At 34.7% G+C, this 15,194-nt stretch overlaps 1 protein-coding gene across 2 annotated transcripts; it reads left to right on the plus strand.

Moving 5' to 3' along the window:
• The first annotated feature begins 34 nt into the window (after window positions 1-34).
• Window positions 35-14,811, plus strand: LOC140153482 (ras-related protein Rab-24-like). 2 transcript variants are annotated; one of them, XM_072176248.1, is made up of 8 exons: window positions 35-969; window positions 4,571-4,639; window positions 7,789-7,867; window positions 9,006-9,073; window positions 9,461-9,560; window positions 11,889-11,939; window positions 12,318-12,377; window positions 13,796-14,811. In XM_072176248.1, exons 1-8 carry the CDS (start codon window positions 844-846, stop codon window positions 13,855-13,857), a joined length of 615 nt encoding a protein of 204 aa, XP_072032349.1. In that variant the 5' UTR covers window positions 35-843; the 3' UTR covers window positions 13,858-14,811. The 2 variants fall into 2 exon arrangements, with proteins under 2 accessions (XP_072032349.1, XP_072032357.1); XM_072176256.1 differs by having other exon boundaries at window positions 38-963.
• The last annotated feature ends 383 nt before the right edge of the window (window positions 14,812-15,194 follow it).

Genomic DNA, 15,194 nt, shown 5'->3' on the forward strand with positions numbered 1-15,194 from the left:
GACCTCAAATGTCATCCATGTAAACTTTGGACGTCGATGATCAGCATTCGCGACTAGGGAAGTGGTATCTTCTCGGTTTGTTATCTGATACAGATTTCTGCGGTGAAATTTCCGTATATGAAGATTCGGGCTTCATGATGTTTTCTAGTATAGTCTGTTAACCGATTGCGGCGCAGTACTTGAAGCTAGAGTTCATGAGTTGTATGATATTTGGTTAAGCTTATTCTTCGTTGCTGCCTGTGGATTGTACACAGTGAACACACAGAGACAGTCCATACGTCACTTCTATACTAGTGTCCAGATTGTATTTTTGATATGAGCATGATGAGTCACCATCATACTTCAGCCTAAAAATTCAAGTCATCTTCTTGTCAATCAGCAAAAATTAAAGCAAATCAATTGATCAGTATCGGTAATGTCATGATCAAATTATGATAACACCCGGATATATTTCACCATAAAAACATTAACACCTGAATTCTGATGTTCACTAGACTGATGTTACTGCAGTTCAGGAGGGACTAAAGCGAATTCCAGTGCCGCCTTGTGCCAAGAATATTTTCTTAAAAAGCTTTACAACTTACCAACTTTACTGAGTGATTTGACAACCAATATTACGTTGACATGTCAAGCATCAAGTTTAGTACCGGTAGTTTTCCATGATGAATAACAATAAGTGTGAAAAATATTCTGAAAAACTTCAATACCTCTAGCAACTTCTGATTAAATAATAAAATTAGATTTTTAATAGCTTTACAAATCAGCAAGCTATTTTATAAGCCAAATTGATCAGATTATATTTTGAAACAACACCGGTTTGATATTGTAAACATTGATTGAACAATGAGTGGAAGTCGTGTTGATTTAAAGGTGGTGCTACTAGGGAAAGAGTATGGTGGTAAGACCAGCCTGGTGGAGAGATATCTACATGACAGGTTCCATGGTGATGTCCCCTATCAGAACGTGAGTGTGAGTGGGTATCCAGTTTTGTGTTTTGGCTTCACAGCTTGCATGCAGCTGGCAACATATTCCATTCATTTACTTTTAATACTCAAGTAAAGTTTAATAAAGGTTAATGCATGAATTGATATCTCAAGAAATACTTAAGATATTAGATAGTGATACAAGATTTGCGCATCATAATTAAATTCACTTCATATAAAAGTGTGACATTTTTGACAATTTTTTTCACAAGATAGTAGTACATGTACCGAGACATCCTAGCTGCATGGGTCGATGTTCTTTGTTTGCAGTGCACCAGTACAAGCCAGCAGTAGTATCATTCATGTCCTTCGTGAATGGCCCATTGTGCCCCCATTCACAATCACAAAGGACAAGACATACTATTGGCTTGAACAGGTGCGTGTGAAACAAAGAACACCAACGCAGCAGCCAGGACGTAGGACATACATTGTAGAATTGGGCATAATTAAATTCACTTCATAAAGCATGACATTTCTGACTGTCTTTTTTTCATAATAAATTGACATATATTAGTTTTTACTGGATCATATTTGCTCCATTTTCATAGAACTAAGATAGATCTATAAAATAACAGGATAAGGCTTACGCATCATACACTGGGACATAGAAACATTCCAACATTACAAACTAGCGCACAAGATCAAGATGATTAACCGTTACCACATTCTTAACAGATACAGGGAAAGAAGAATCGCATACTGAACACTAGCACAATTAAACATGACATTACAATGAAAACATAACATGCACCTAGCCAAGGAAGGAAGGAAGGCTTGGGTCAGAATGATGAAATGAATGTCAAAATTTGAAAGTTGCACAATACATGTACAAAATGTACAGCGATCAGTGGTTATGAAACGCAAGCATTGTGGCATGCAAAACCTACACCATTATCTGTGAGCTGAATTCACATCAATACAATTTATACTGCAACTTCTAAATTCAGGTTTTTTTTTAAATACTGAGCTGCGTTATTATTAATATTGAACACATTTTTATTTATTGGACCCGTATCAAAAACATTAACCATCTTTCTATGTTGAAATATAGTGAATGTGATTAATAGTTCTGAAGTTAATAGTACATGGTATAGGTGTATTTCAGTACTATTTGTTAGGGTGCATCAAACGCCCCTCGTGTCAACCATATTTTTTGTACCTAGTGTCAAACTGTGCCATTTAACTAGAAAATCATCCCCTCCAAATTTAAATTCAATCGGAGGTCGGGAAGGGGGTCCACCGTGAGCTTAAAGTTCGGACAGAGGCAACCAATAAAAGTCCGGCCGGCAGCTATTGTATTATCATACAGTTACACACACACACATTAATAGCTGCCTTTAGTGAAAGTTTTTAAAGTACTTCATATCTCAGCCAATACTCAATCAAATGCAAATCCATTTGAACTAAGCAAAAAGGCAGCTATTTTCAGACATATTTGAGGTCATAATAATAGCTGCCATGTGCATGTTTCTCTATTTACAGCTGTTTCTGCATGGAAAATGGATCCATCACACGCTACAAGCTTAACGCTTGTGTATGATAGGTGCCTTTAACTAAATGACAAATCAATCAGGCAGCTATTTAGTTTTCATTACTTTATACTGCACATCACTGTGGCTGCCATATGAATAACAATGTAATAAATTGCTTAATATTTATCAGTCCATATGATATGCTTTCTCAGATTAGGTGTCTGTTGCAAGACATTTGATTATGTTCCTCACTCTGGGCAGTAGCTAGGAAATCTGTATGAGTTTCACAACACTTTCTGCTGCATCATTTATCACATTGACGGCTCTAACATTGCTAAGCGATAGCAGTAAAGCTACAAATGTAAGGACCCGGGCCAATCAATTACATTCAAGCAGTCATGTATGTCCAAACTGCTGTATAGTATCAAAATCTCTCTAATGCAGAATCACATTGAACAGCTTCCGCAAGGCACTGTGACAACAAAGCACCAGCTACCAAAGATATGTGAATTTGTTGTATTTGCAACAATAATCTAAAGTTCCTGCTGGATAACATGCAGTGTTGCTTCTGACCCGCCATGGAACGATCTTCAGTTGTACAAGCGCCTCCTGCAGTATGCTGATATCAATTTCAGTGTTGCAACAAGTGCACGCAAACCCACAAAGCCCTGAGCAGACATCTGTGGTACATGTATCTCACCGAAGAGATGGCACTGCTTGCTCTCTTCAGTGGAAAGGTTAGGTACCAGTACAATAGAGACAAGCTTTAGCGAAAAGGCTACTTGAACTTAAACCTGATGCAGCAGCACTAAAGCCATATATTCGCTTGGCGCAGGCTTTGGAAAGTCAAAGTTCCCTGACCCTGAGAATATCACTTAGTCAACAGTCGTCCTAGCTGATTTTGCAGGCAAGGTTCACTCTATGAACATCCTGTGCTGCAGATCAATGACAAATTCCTAGCAGACAATGTTGACACTTGGCCAGAGTCCTCAGTTTATCTGCAATCGCTTAGCAATGTTAAAGCCGTCAATGTAGCTCAATGTGGTAAATGATCGATGCAGCAGAATGTGGCGTGAAACTCAGTGCAGATTTCCTAGCTGCTGCCCAGAGTTAGGAACATTATCAAAATATCTTGCAAGTGGTGGAGCAAGATAGAAAACGGACACCTAATCTGAGAGAGCGTAAACTGAATGATGTTACCTAATTTACCAATATCATATGGACTGATAAGCAACATAGATAAGTACATTTATTACATTGTTATTCATATGGCAGCCACAGTGATGTTCAGTATAAAGTAATGAAAACTAAATAGCTGCCTGATTGATTTGTCATTTAGTAAAAGGCACCTATCATGCAACTTTAAGCTCGCAGCATGCGATGGACCCATTTTCCATGCAGAAATGGCTGTAAATAGAGAAACGTGCACATGGCAGCTATTATTATGACTTCAAATATGTCTGAAAATAGCTGCCTTTTTGCTTAGTTCAAATGGATTTGCATTTTATTGAGTATTGTCTGAGATATGAGGTACTATAAAAACATTCACTAAAGGCAGCTATTAATATGTATGTATAACTGTATATATAATTCAATAGCTGCCAGCCGGACTTTTACTGGTTGCCTCTGTCCTAACTTTAAGCTCACGGTGGACCCCTTCCTGACCTCCGATTGAATTTAAATTTGGAGGGGATGATTTTCTAGTTAAATGGCACAGTTTGACACTAGGTACAAAAAATATGGTTGACATGAGGGGCTTTTGATGCACCCTACTTGTAACAGTTGCATTATTTTTTGTGAAGTTTTTATGATACCGGTACACTTAACTTTATTTGAATGTGGATAAATATTCCTTGGATCATTTCAATATAATTTGCTATGCTCATTGTTCATACATCCAATGTTCATAAACCTTTCCAAAAATAGCTTCTTGTGTGAATCACCAAAATCCCTTAAAAATCAGCACTATTCGAAAAAAAATTGATTGAAAGCATGATCATTTATGTTGCATGACTCTCAGCATGAGTATCTTGATGTTTTTGACCAGCACACTCACAACCAATTGCCATGATATGAATTCTATAAATATAATTTATATTTTTTCTCACTTTGCAGACAATAGGTGCTGCCTTCGGAGCCAAAAAAGTTGATGTAGATGAGAGAGTAGTAGTTATGGGGGTATGGGTAAGTAGACAGTTGAATTGCAACCTGTGTTTTAAATGCCCAGTCTGGAGAATGTGTTTTCAATTTCTTGCATTCAAGGTACAATATTTTTATCACTAATCATGATCCTATATTGCTTAGAACCCTTTGCCATCCAGTTTTATACATAGTTTGCTTCTTGCAAATTTCACTTCTACAATGTACTTTGAAAAATAAAATTGCTCACTATGCGGTATTCAGTTGTTCATACATTGTAACCAACCCAGTTGCTTAGATCACATCCAAGCTGTAAATGGTCATGTTTTTTGAGGTTGGACCCAATTGTGTCACATCTTGAAATTTGTCAAAAATCAACTCCTTTTTTGTATTTCTGATTATATTTCAAAAAGTTTTCACCCAAACTAGTAAAAGTATACATTTTTAGAAAGCATATATTGTCATGATTGCAAATCTGTAAAGTTTCAATGGATATACAGGGTGTACCAAAAAATATACAGGGTGATTCGATTGAAAAATACCGAAAAAATTAAATTTCTTTACCGCTCCAATATTTCTACAAAGTATGTTTAATTGGAAAATGAACTTGATATTTGGAATGTACACAGTTAGTCCTTTCATTAAATGTATAGTTTGCACTATATTTGTTAAGCCCATTGTGTTATACAGGGTGTGAAAAAAAGTTGTAAATTAATTTTTTTAATTTATGTAAAATTTCCCTAAGTGCCATTAAATTTGGAAGATATATTCAAAATAGTTTACAGAATTGCTATAATATCAAATTTAAATATCCAATTCCTATATGGCCACACGTTTTGAACTCGCCACCCAAAAATGGTGGTTTTGTTACGCTTTTCCAAATCGAGACTCATTCAAATTGTTCTATCTCTGCTTTAAACAAAAGGTATTGTAGTGTGTTTGGTGTCATTTTGTAGCTAATTGAGTGCCCAAACAGACCTCCAAAGGAGAATTGTTTATCAGCTAAGATAGTGGAGTTATAGTTGTTTGAGTTCAGAATGGCCGAGGTGGTTGTTGAGGCGGTGGCGGTTGAGGCGGTGGCGGTATGTGCAAAGTCTATGGGAAATAAAGATTTTGTGTGTGCGCATTGAATCAACTGATCATATCTTTGCATCCATATGGGCTACAGACATGGTTAAGAGCTCTTTTGAAAGATTATTAATTCTGCTAATTGTTTTTAATCATTTTGAACACTTTATGATTGGTTTAGTCTATAAAATACAAACTTTTACGTATAAAACTACCCGTTTTCATATTAAACACTGTAGTAAGTGATGCGGATATCTTCAAAATCTAAAAGTTGCTGTAAATTTGTAATTACTTACCCTATCATAGTCAAATTATACATTTTCTGAGAGGAAATTTGATGAGGAATCTAAATATGGACTTACTTTTTCTCTATGGGTTAGGGGTAAAATGTTTCAGTTCAAAATATGTTGAATTGTAAAAAAATTGAACATATTTTGGGACACCCTGTATTCCGAGATTACCAAACAGCTGTGATTTTTTTTCTTTCAAAGTATAGGCTCCCCCTAATCTCTAACCAAATCAATGTTGTTTACTTTCAGTTTATAACTGCAAGTTAGTAATAAGCAATGCATTAAGTGACCCATTTTTTATTTGGAATTATTTTATTCCACCCTGTATAACTTCAAGGTCACCCTGTACAATGAGTTGAAATGTGTATATTTAAATTGCTTTTGCCTTCAGCTTTCCAAAAATGTATACTTTTGCTAGTTTAGGGTTGATAGTTGTAGAGATATTCTAATTTGAAACTTGATTGGTGTAAAAATTCATAATATTTGTGATGTAACGCTAAGGGTGGCGAGTTCAAAACACACGGCCATATAGGGTGTTCCAAAAATCAATATTCAGTGAATAATTAGTAACAAAGGTACATGTACAATACATGTACAATTAGCCTACATCAATAAACTATTTAACAATAACCAGAGATCAATACGGCATCAGATTAAATCCTTTGACTGTAATAATCTCCTTTTAGAAGATTTATTTCATATTTCAAAGATAAAACAATATTGAAATTTATTTCATATGCATGCATGCAAAATTAAAGCCCATTGTGTTGTATGACCCACATTCCACTGCATTAATTAAAAGCTTGTTAAATCCTTAATTACTAAGTTCATTAAGATTAACTAGGCAATTATAGTTATAGAAAGTTAAAAATAAGATTAACATTATGCAAAATGCAAAATGCATTTTTACTTCTACTAGGCAACAAAGTGCATAAATTTTATTAATGAACATCAACTTCCCATTGGAATTACACAGAGCTCCTCCACTTCCGCACCACCCCTGACTAATTAACTTAATTAAGCTGTTGTAATTAATTAATACATTTGTTTAATTGTATTTGTTATTAATTCATTAGATTAATAATTTATCTTCAAAATAAGACCAAAACCATTTGTTCATGATGAATTTTAGCAAAAATATAGGAATAAGTAGACAAAATGATTTAGCAAAATGTGACAGCACCACCTTTTTTAGGGTCCCAGTATAAAAAAACATGACCAAATGTATAATACCTTCATGCAGAATAATGTAGAATTGTTAGCGTACTTATTATTCATTTGAAAAGGTTGATAATAATAAATCACAACTTCACAAGATGAATTGTTATCCAGTACATGTACATGTATATATCTCAGAGGCTACAGGCTTAAGGTGGTACTACACCTCCTGATTAATTTTGTGACTAATTTTGCATTTTTCTCAAAAATAACTACACACTGGTAACAAGGGTTATGTATATATTATAGGGGCAAGGAATCCAATTACTTCACTAAAATTTCAATGATTCAAGACAAGTGGTTCATTATATTATGTTAAGAAATGAGGTACATTCTAGCGGTACCTCTTTTCTTATCATAAATATTGTATCGCTTGTCTTGAGTCACTGAAATTCCAGTGTAGTAACTGGATTCCTTGCCCCTATAATATACATAACTCTAGTTACCAGTGTATTATTACTTTTTGAGAAAAATGCAAAAATAGTCACAAATTTATCAAGGGCTGTAGTACCACCTTAAATCTTGGTCAATGGGAAAAAGGTTATTATTGCTTCCATGTCCAACTGAATGGAAAGACAATGATTTGTGATCATGATGAATTCTTGTTCTATTTTGCAGGACACAGCTGGGTCAGAAAGATATGAAGCTATGAGTAGAATATACTATAGAGGAGCTAAAGCTGCTATTGTGTGCTATGGTAAGATATGAAGCTATGTAAAATATACTATAGAGGAGCTAAAGCTGCTATTGTGTGCTATGGTAAGATATTATGAAGCTATATAGAATACATAGAGAAGCTAAAGCTACTATTGTATGCTGTAGTAAGATATGAAGCTATAGAAGAGCTAAAGCTGCTATTGTGAATGTGTGCTATGGTAAGATATGAAGCTATGTAAAATATACTATAGAGGAGCTAAAGCTGCTATTGTGTGCTATGGTAACATATGAAGCTATGTAAAATATACTATAGAGGAGCTAAAGCTGTTAGAGTGTACTAGGGTAAAATATGAAGCTATGAGTAGAATACTATAGAAGTATAAAGCTGCTATTGTATGCTATGGTAAGACTTGAATATGGACAAATGATTTGCACTGAAAAAAATAGCCAATTGCGCAGATAAAAAATAGCAAATTGCGCGGAAATGCATGTAAAAAAATAACAAATTGCACAGAATTTTTATACATAAAACACATAAACACAAGAAAAAAAAAACATGTCAAAATATGAAATTTGGAAAAGCCAAAGGCTGAATCCAGTATGACACTGAGCCCACAATAATGTCCTTTGCCATGCCAAAGATGAACCTAATAAGTCATTCTAAATATTGAAATAATTTTTAAATAAGTTTTTAAACATTCTAATTGTTGCAAAAAAGGAAAAGCATTGCAAAAATCGGATGACTGTTGCGCATATTACGTATCGTGTGCATTTTACGCACCCAGCCTTTATATTCGTATCTTGCTGTATTTACGCATATCGTGCTTACGCAACACAATCTCATTGACTAGATATAAAGCATCAGTACACACTCACTGCATGATTAGATGCGATAATATATGCGGTTGGTGGTGGTCTTTGATGTTTCCCTTAGTGGTATGATAATTACATGTAGTGTATCTTGCTTGGATTACTAATCCTGCTTCATTGGCACAGAAAAATAAAAGCTGTACTAATTTAGATAAAAAATCAACTACATGGTTGTCTTTTTATATATTAATTGCTGTATCCAGCTAACATAATATGATATATCCCAAGTGGTGCTTACTTTAAGCATCATCAACATATCATTTTCAACCATTTATCTAACACTTTGATTATGTCTGTTTTTATTATAGATCTAACAGATAGCCTTAGTTTTGATAGAGCCAAATTTTGGGTAGAAGAACTTCTAAAGAATGAAGAGGTATGTGAAAAACGTGTATTCCCATTTTATTTAGTGAGCGAACACGGTTAATTATGTCTGCAGCAGAGGTGTGTTCTTGCAATTGAAAAAGCTCTATCTTTTGTAACTTACGGCTTATACATGTACACTGCTCTGAAAAACTCAATCTGTGAACAAAATATGTGTTCAAACCTAAATATTGATGTTAACTGTAAGTGATTCAGGAATCAGGATGTCCTCTCTGGTTTATTGTATGTGTTCAAGTGTCGAAAGACATGGACCTGTAAAATTGTCTCTGAACTTAGAAGTATGCCATCTTTAAGCACTCTTTCATTAAAAGCCTATATCAATATGTAGACAAGTTGAAATTAAACAAGTTGTTTTTGTTCATTGTATCTTCAATTACAGAAATGCAAAATTTATTTATGTGGAACCAAATATGACTTAGTAGATGAAGATAGGAAAAATAGACAAGTAGATTACCACCTAACTACAGATTATGCTGATGGTAAGTCTTAACTAATAGACAAGTAGATTACCACCTAACTACAGATTATGCTGATGGTAAGTCTTAACTAATAGACAAGTAGATTACCACCTAACTACAGATTATGCTGATGGTAAGTCTTAACTAATAGACAAGTAGATTACCACCTAACTACAGATTATGCTGATGGTAAGTCTTAACTAATGGACAAGTAGATTACCACCTAACTACAGATTATACTGATGGTAAGTCTTAACTAATGGACAAGTAGATTACCACCTAACTACAGATTATGCTGATGGTAAGTCTTAACTAATAGACAAGTAGATTACCACCTAACTACAGATTATGCTGATGGTAAGTCTTAACTAATGGACAGGTAGATTACCACCTAACTACAGATTATGCTGATGGTAAGTCTTAACTAATAGACAAGTAGATTACCACCTAACTACAGATTATGCTGATGGTAAGTCTTAACTAATAGAAAAGTAGATTACCACCTAACTACAGATTATGCTGATGGTAAGTCTTAACTAATAGAAAAGTAGATTACCACCTAACTACAGATTATGCTGATGGTAAGTCTTAACTAATAGACAAGTAGATTACCACCTAACTACAGATTATGCTGATGGTAAGTCTTAACTAATGGACAAGTAGATTACCACCTAACTACAGATTATGCTGATGGTAAGTCTTAACTAATGGACAAGTAGATTACCACCTAACTACAGATTATGCTGATGGTAAGTCTTAACTAATAGACAAGTAGATTACCACCTAACTACAGATTATGCTGATGGTAAGTCTTAACTAATGGACAGGTAGATTACCACCTAACTACAGATTATGCTGATGGTAAGTCTTAACTAATAGACAAGTAGATTACCACCTAACTACAGATTATGCTGATGGTAAGTCTTAACTAATGGACAAGTAGATTACCACCTAACTACAGATTATGCTGATGGTAAGTCTTAACTAATGGACAAGTAGATTACCACCTAACTACAGATTATGCTGATGGTAAGTCTTAACTAATGGACAGGTAGATTACCACCTAACTACAGATTATGCTGATGGTAAGTTAACTAATAGACAAGTAGATTACCACCTAACTACAGATTATGCTGATGGTAAGTCTTAACTAATGGACAAGTAGGTTACCACCTAACTACAAATTATGCTGATGGTAAGTCTTAACTAATAGACAAGTAGATTACCACCTAACTACAGATTATGCTGATGGTAAGTCTTAACTAATAGACAAGTAGATTACCACCTAACTACAGATTATGCTGATGGTAAGTCAAGACTTATGCTACCGGTATATACATGTATACCGATATAGGGTCCACGACTTCCCCCCAATACTTTTGAAAATAAATCGAAAAATATTTTACGAAATGATCATTGTTTTACACATGTGAACCAATTTATAGCATCACACATGATTGTGTCAGTCACAATAATAGTTATTGTGTAAGAAAAGAGGCTGCTTTAAAAGTTTCCCCTGAGTCCATAGCAGTCAGGTTTTCTTTAACAAACACATGAATAGGCCTGACCTATGGACTCGGATGCAAATTATAACACTGTTTATAGCTGTCTCATTTGAATCATTGTGATTGAACGTAATGACATGCGACGCTATAATTTGGTCCATATGTGTAAGATAAATAAGGCTAGACACATACCTTTTTACACTTTTACATTTCGTAAAATATTTTTTGATATATTTTCAAAAGTATTTAGGAGGAACTTATAAGTTGTGGACCCTATATTTAGGCCCACATGAAAAGGGATAGAATGGGAAGGTTTTTTATATGAAAAGAACCCGGCTACATATGTAAGTGGCATATTGTGTAATTTGAAGGGAATCAAACAGAACATAGCACTACTTTCAGACTGTGTTGCTAGTATACTGTCCAGGCAGAGAGGCAGTGTTAGTAACTACCTCCAAGGCTAGAATTGGGGTGAGAATCCATTTTCGTAGAGATTCTCCTATACTAATTTGCTTGAATCCAAAGAGATTCTGGGTGACTTTTTGAGCATACACACTAAGTAAATTGGGGAGAATCTACCGATACTTAACATGCTGTTGCCACAATCAAAATGGATTCTTGCAAGGTGAATATATATTCTGTGTATAGTTAGATCGGAAAATGTCTATCATTTTATGAGAATCAGCACACTCCATATACTTGCATGAATTGGCTCTTCAGTTGTGAAACCAACATGTAATCATAAAAGCAACTGATAAACATAGTTTTTGGATTTTGTTGCTAATATATTACCTGATTCGTGGAAACCTTTGGATATATGTTAACTCATTTTTATCTCTTTCAGAAATCCATGCACAAGTATTTGAAACTTCAAGTAAATCAGGATATAATATCAGTAAGTGTGTCATGCTTTGAAATATTTTATTATATACATGTAAATGTTCAAATGTATTAGAGTGTAGAAATGTTAAATCCTCACAAGTGCAAGTTTTATGCTGTTTATCGTTTTTTATACAATTAATACATTGTAAATACTTGTAAGGAAGTCATTTTTTTGTCCTGAATTAGTCTTTGACAAAATGTATAATTTATGTTGAGCTCTATGTATAAACAATGTAATACAGTCAAGAAGCAAAAAACCTAATATACAAAAAACTTCCACATTCCACTGTGTTTAAGGATGTCAACATAAATGTTATACATAATAACCTGTCATCCCTACAGCCTTGCTGATACAATTTTAATGTCATTTTTATTCTTGTTTATTCCACAGAGGAATTATTTTTCAAGATAGCCAAAGATTTTGTGCAAGTATCAAAAATTCATGAAGCTGGTAAGAAACTCTCTGATTGTAAATACCTGCCAACTGTCCCTCATTTGGGGTTTTCTAAAGTGAAAATGAGGGACAGTTCTGCTTTCTGAAAATTTCAGTGATGGCAAATTTAAATGTAAGAACAGCAGAAAACGATGCAAATTTTACTAGCATTCTCTTTTGTCTAATGTGGTAAATTCAGACCTGCAAAACCTTCTCTGAATTCTGAAAGTATTGCACACCTCAAGTCCTTGACTTTGTAGGTACAGGTCTGGTTTGTGTACATGTACAAGGTTTGGGCCTCAATGTCCCTCTTTCTGACTTAGGCAGGTCTGTAAATAAAGTAAGAATTGGAAAGAAAATAGCATCCTAAAAAAGCAGTTGGCATAATTCAAAGTGATTTTGAGATATGCAAAGGACTTTGAAGTTTAAATCCAAAGGACTTTGAACTTCATTTGTATGTTTTATTCTGTCTGCATCCGGATTAATTTCATATCTAGCAGAAAGTTCAGCTTCAATAAGTTTCCTTTAACTTGTACTCTAAATTGAGCAAGAATGAAAAGTTTAACTAAAATGATTTTGTCTGACATGAGATTCACTTTGCTTGGTGGCAACACAAATGTGGTGTTCAAACTAAAATTAACTTATTTTATGTTACACATCTGTATTACATTTGCTGTCGAAAAGTCATTAACAATAGAAAGTGAAATCACATGTTAATATTGAGTGCTAAATTGGACCCAGTGAACTGTAACGGTAAAGAATGTATTAACAAAACCTTGTTTATGCTTCTGCATGGTGACTGACTTCAGATATTTGCCAGCTTGTGTCATTTCTATATAGATTTGTTTTCCTTTTCTTTCTTTTTTAATGATGGATGAAAAACCTTGGGGTAGTTCTAGGGTTAACGTTTGTACCAACAACAAAAAAGATTTAGTGTTTCTATTGAAACTAAAAAACAGGTGTAAAACGTAAATGTGATAGTGAAATAAACCAAATCAACTCCATTTGTGACACAATCTGGTCCATGGGGGCCAAAGGCGGCAAATTTGAAACTGAGATCAAGGTAAATATATGGAGTTTAAAAATAAGAAAATACATAAGAAAATATACATCAAAAAACTTTAGAACCAAGTATGCTAGGCCTTTGGTGTTTTCAGTAAATGATAGTTATTGTATGTATAATGTAATAATTACAGTAACTCAATTTTCAAAAATGCCTCCTTTGGCCCATGGACTAGATCGTGTCACATTTACAATGTAGTTAATGTAATCTTTACAATAGAAATGTAATCTTTACAATACTTGTATAAGTCCCGACTGCAGGAGATCTAATTTCATTTATCATTTGATATTTGACAAAAGTAACACTTAATGTTCCCATCCAGACATCTATGGCTTTTACTCATCTGTATTCCATATTCTTTTTTTCATTCCAGCTGAAGAAAATAGAGCATTGAACTTAGAAGAGAAACCACAACAGAAATCTTGTGCCTGCTGAGAACAACTCATAGTTTTATTAATATATGTAAAGCTAGAATTTATCTATGGGGACTGTGAAGGTAATTGGTTACATAAATGGAAGAATGTTTGAATATTTAAATACAATGACTGGTTTCTGTTGAAAGTTATACATGGATTGCCGACTTATTTTTTGAAGGCATAATTGTTCCATTTGTCCGTTCTACATCTTAAGCGGTAAAATCCATTATTTATGACCAATTATGATGTCATTTATACTCCATAAGCATTGTGAGGAATGTGGCTTTATTACAGGATTCCTTTGTAAAGTTCTAATGAGTAAAGGGTACTTGACAAGGGATTCCTAATAATACAGGTTTCAAGCTTTGTGAAATGGCCTTTGAACCTTTACCTAGAGTGCTTTTGGCCAAGTGCAGATGACAGTGTAAATTGCATAATGGGCAGCTTCAAATCTTGAGCGTTCACTCAAGATACTGGCATACATACACCCACCATTAGAAGCATCACATAGCTGGGTGTGCAAAATGGCTGCATCAACACATGACATCATCCTGTAGGCCCAAAACACTATGGCATCACTATTCCAAATAATGGGTATGGTAATGTTAGCATGAGACATCGTAAAAAAGGCATCTATTGTTCATATGACTTAGTTGTACTAACAAGAAAAAAGGTTGCACTGTACAGCCCCTATGTAATGCCATTGAAAATGTGCCATATTGGACTGTCACCATAGGGACCAAAATAATGTACCTCTTGCATTTTGTAGCAAAGTGGTGCATTTTACCAGCACAATGCATTGTATGCAGATTGCACACAAGTATGCACTTGGTCAAAATACACAGTATCATGGTATTGGTAACCAAGTTTATGAATAACCAAGGCTCAAGGTATGTGATCTTCAGACTGCTATCTCTGGAATATATATATCATGTTTGATTTGAGAAGCATAAAAAGCAACCTTGTCTTCATACTAGGGCGTAGCCATGGGGAGCTTAGGGATTCCCCTCCCCTCCCCCCCCCCCCCAAGAAATTGTTCAAGGATAAAATGGGGATGGCACAGAGTAAAGTATCCTTAAAATGACTAAAAATGGGACAAAAATTGACAAATGGGGACAAAAATTTGGCTTTGCCTCCTCACACTAAAATCCTGGCTATGCTACTGCTTCATAAAGTATATCTGGAGCTTTTGTAGTTTGACAATCTGGTCAGAATTTGGTTAAGATGCTGTATTGAAATGTTTGTTAGGGCTCATATTGAAATTCCCTTACACAGGAAGGTGTGCGCCATCCTGCAGTTTTCCTGTGCTAGCCTTCTTTTGTTAAAATCCTGGGCAGGGTGTATCACTGATGCATA

This window comes from Amphiura filiformis, chromosome 1 (genome assembly GCF_039555335.1).
Source record: "Amphiura filiformis chromosome 1, Afil_fr2py, whole genome shotgun sequence".
NCBI classification, from domain to species: Eukaryota; Metazoa; Echinodermata; class Ophiuroidea; order Amphilepidida; family Amphiuridae; genus Amphiura; species Amphiura filiformis.

Coding starts and splice junctions, on each gene's coding strand:
- LOC140153482 (XM_072176248.1), top strand. CDS start 844: ATGAGTGGAAGTCGTGTTGATTTAAAGGTGGTGCTACTAGGGAAAGAG. Junction 7,868..9,005: donor AGCTGCTATTGTGTGCTATG/GTAAGATATGAA, acceptor TTTTTATTATAG/ATCTAACAGATAGCCTTAGT. Junction 12,378..13,795: donor ATCAAAAATTCATGAAGCTG/GTAAGAAACTCT, acceptor TTTTCATTCCAG/CTGAAGAAAATAGAGCATTG.